Genomic DNA, 794 nt, shown 5'->3' on the forward strand with positions numbered 1-794 from the left:
CCCAGGGGGTAATTGGTGTCTGTTGGTGTTCTGACATCAAATTCGCCGCAAAGTATGAATCCTGTAGGATTTTATTGATCATTTGATGAAATCCATTGACTTGTATTGACGCGACCGTTGTAGATGTGTAGATCAATCCGCAGAGGGGATTCAGGAAGCGGAACTACTTCCAGAGTTGGGGCGTTGCGGAGTTCTGCAGGGAGGGCGTCCCAGAGGGTGGGAGCTGCCACGCTGAAAGCTCTGTCCCCAAAGGTCCCGCTGTCTGGTTCGGGGGACGGAGAGCTGACCGGTGTCTGAGGATCGCAGGGACCGTGACTGAGTGTAGGGGTGGAGGAGGTCGGTGAGGTACTGAGGTGCGAGAGCATGGAGGGACTTGTAAGTGATGAGGAGGGTTTTTATAGGTGATGCGGGATTTGATGGGGAGCCAGTGAAGGCGGATGAGTGTAGGGGTTATGTGCTGTCATAATGCAATAATAAACAAGCATACGCAATTATACACAGGGTATATGTTTAATTTGAGTAATCAAAGCTTTTTTCTTACAAAGTTGTAAAACAGTAACAATGTCCTCAAACCAGGCCTACTGTTGCATAAGCTATCCATCTCAGGCAATATGGATATAGATATGTGTGTGTGCGCGCGCGTGTGTTGGGGTGTGTCTGAGGACAGAGTGAGAGAATCTCCATCCGGTCGGATGAGAGGACAGCGGTTGTGTGGTCCTCGTCCTCAGGGCTGGACGGTGAGCTGGACCTGGCCGTAGACCTGTCGGAGGGCGGCGCAGTCCAGGCTGGCCATC

General features: G+C 51.8%; 1 protein-coding gene across 1 annotated transcript in view; it reads right to left on the reverse strand.

The window, feature by feature from the left end:
* Positions 1 to 572: 572 nt before the first annotated feature.
* Positions 573 to 794, reverse strand: part of f13a1b (coagulation factor XIII, A1 polypeptide b) — a 23,016-nt gene continuing 22,794 nt past the window's right edge. Inside the window, exon 15 of the mRNA XM_084451777.1 lies at positions 573 to 794. This exon is cut by the window's right edge and continues 72 nt beyond it. Coding sequence (XP_084307903.1) covers positions 725 to 794 — 70 coding nt within the window. The 3' untranslated portion in view covers positions 573 to 724.

Source organism: Borostomias antarcticus (genome assembly GCF_949987555.1).
Source record: "Borostomias antarcticus genome assembly, chromosome: 17".
Lineage (NCBI taxonomy): Eukaryota > Metazoa > Chordata > Actinopteri > Stomiiformes > Stomiidae > Borostomias > Borostomias antarcticus.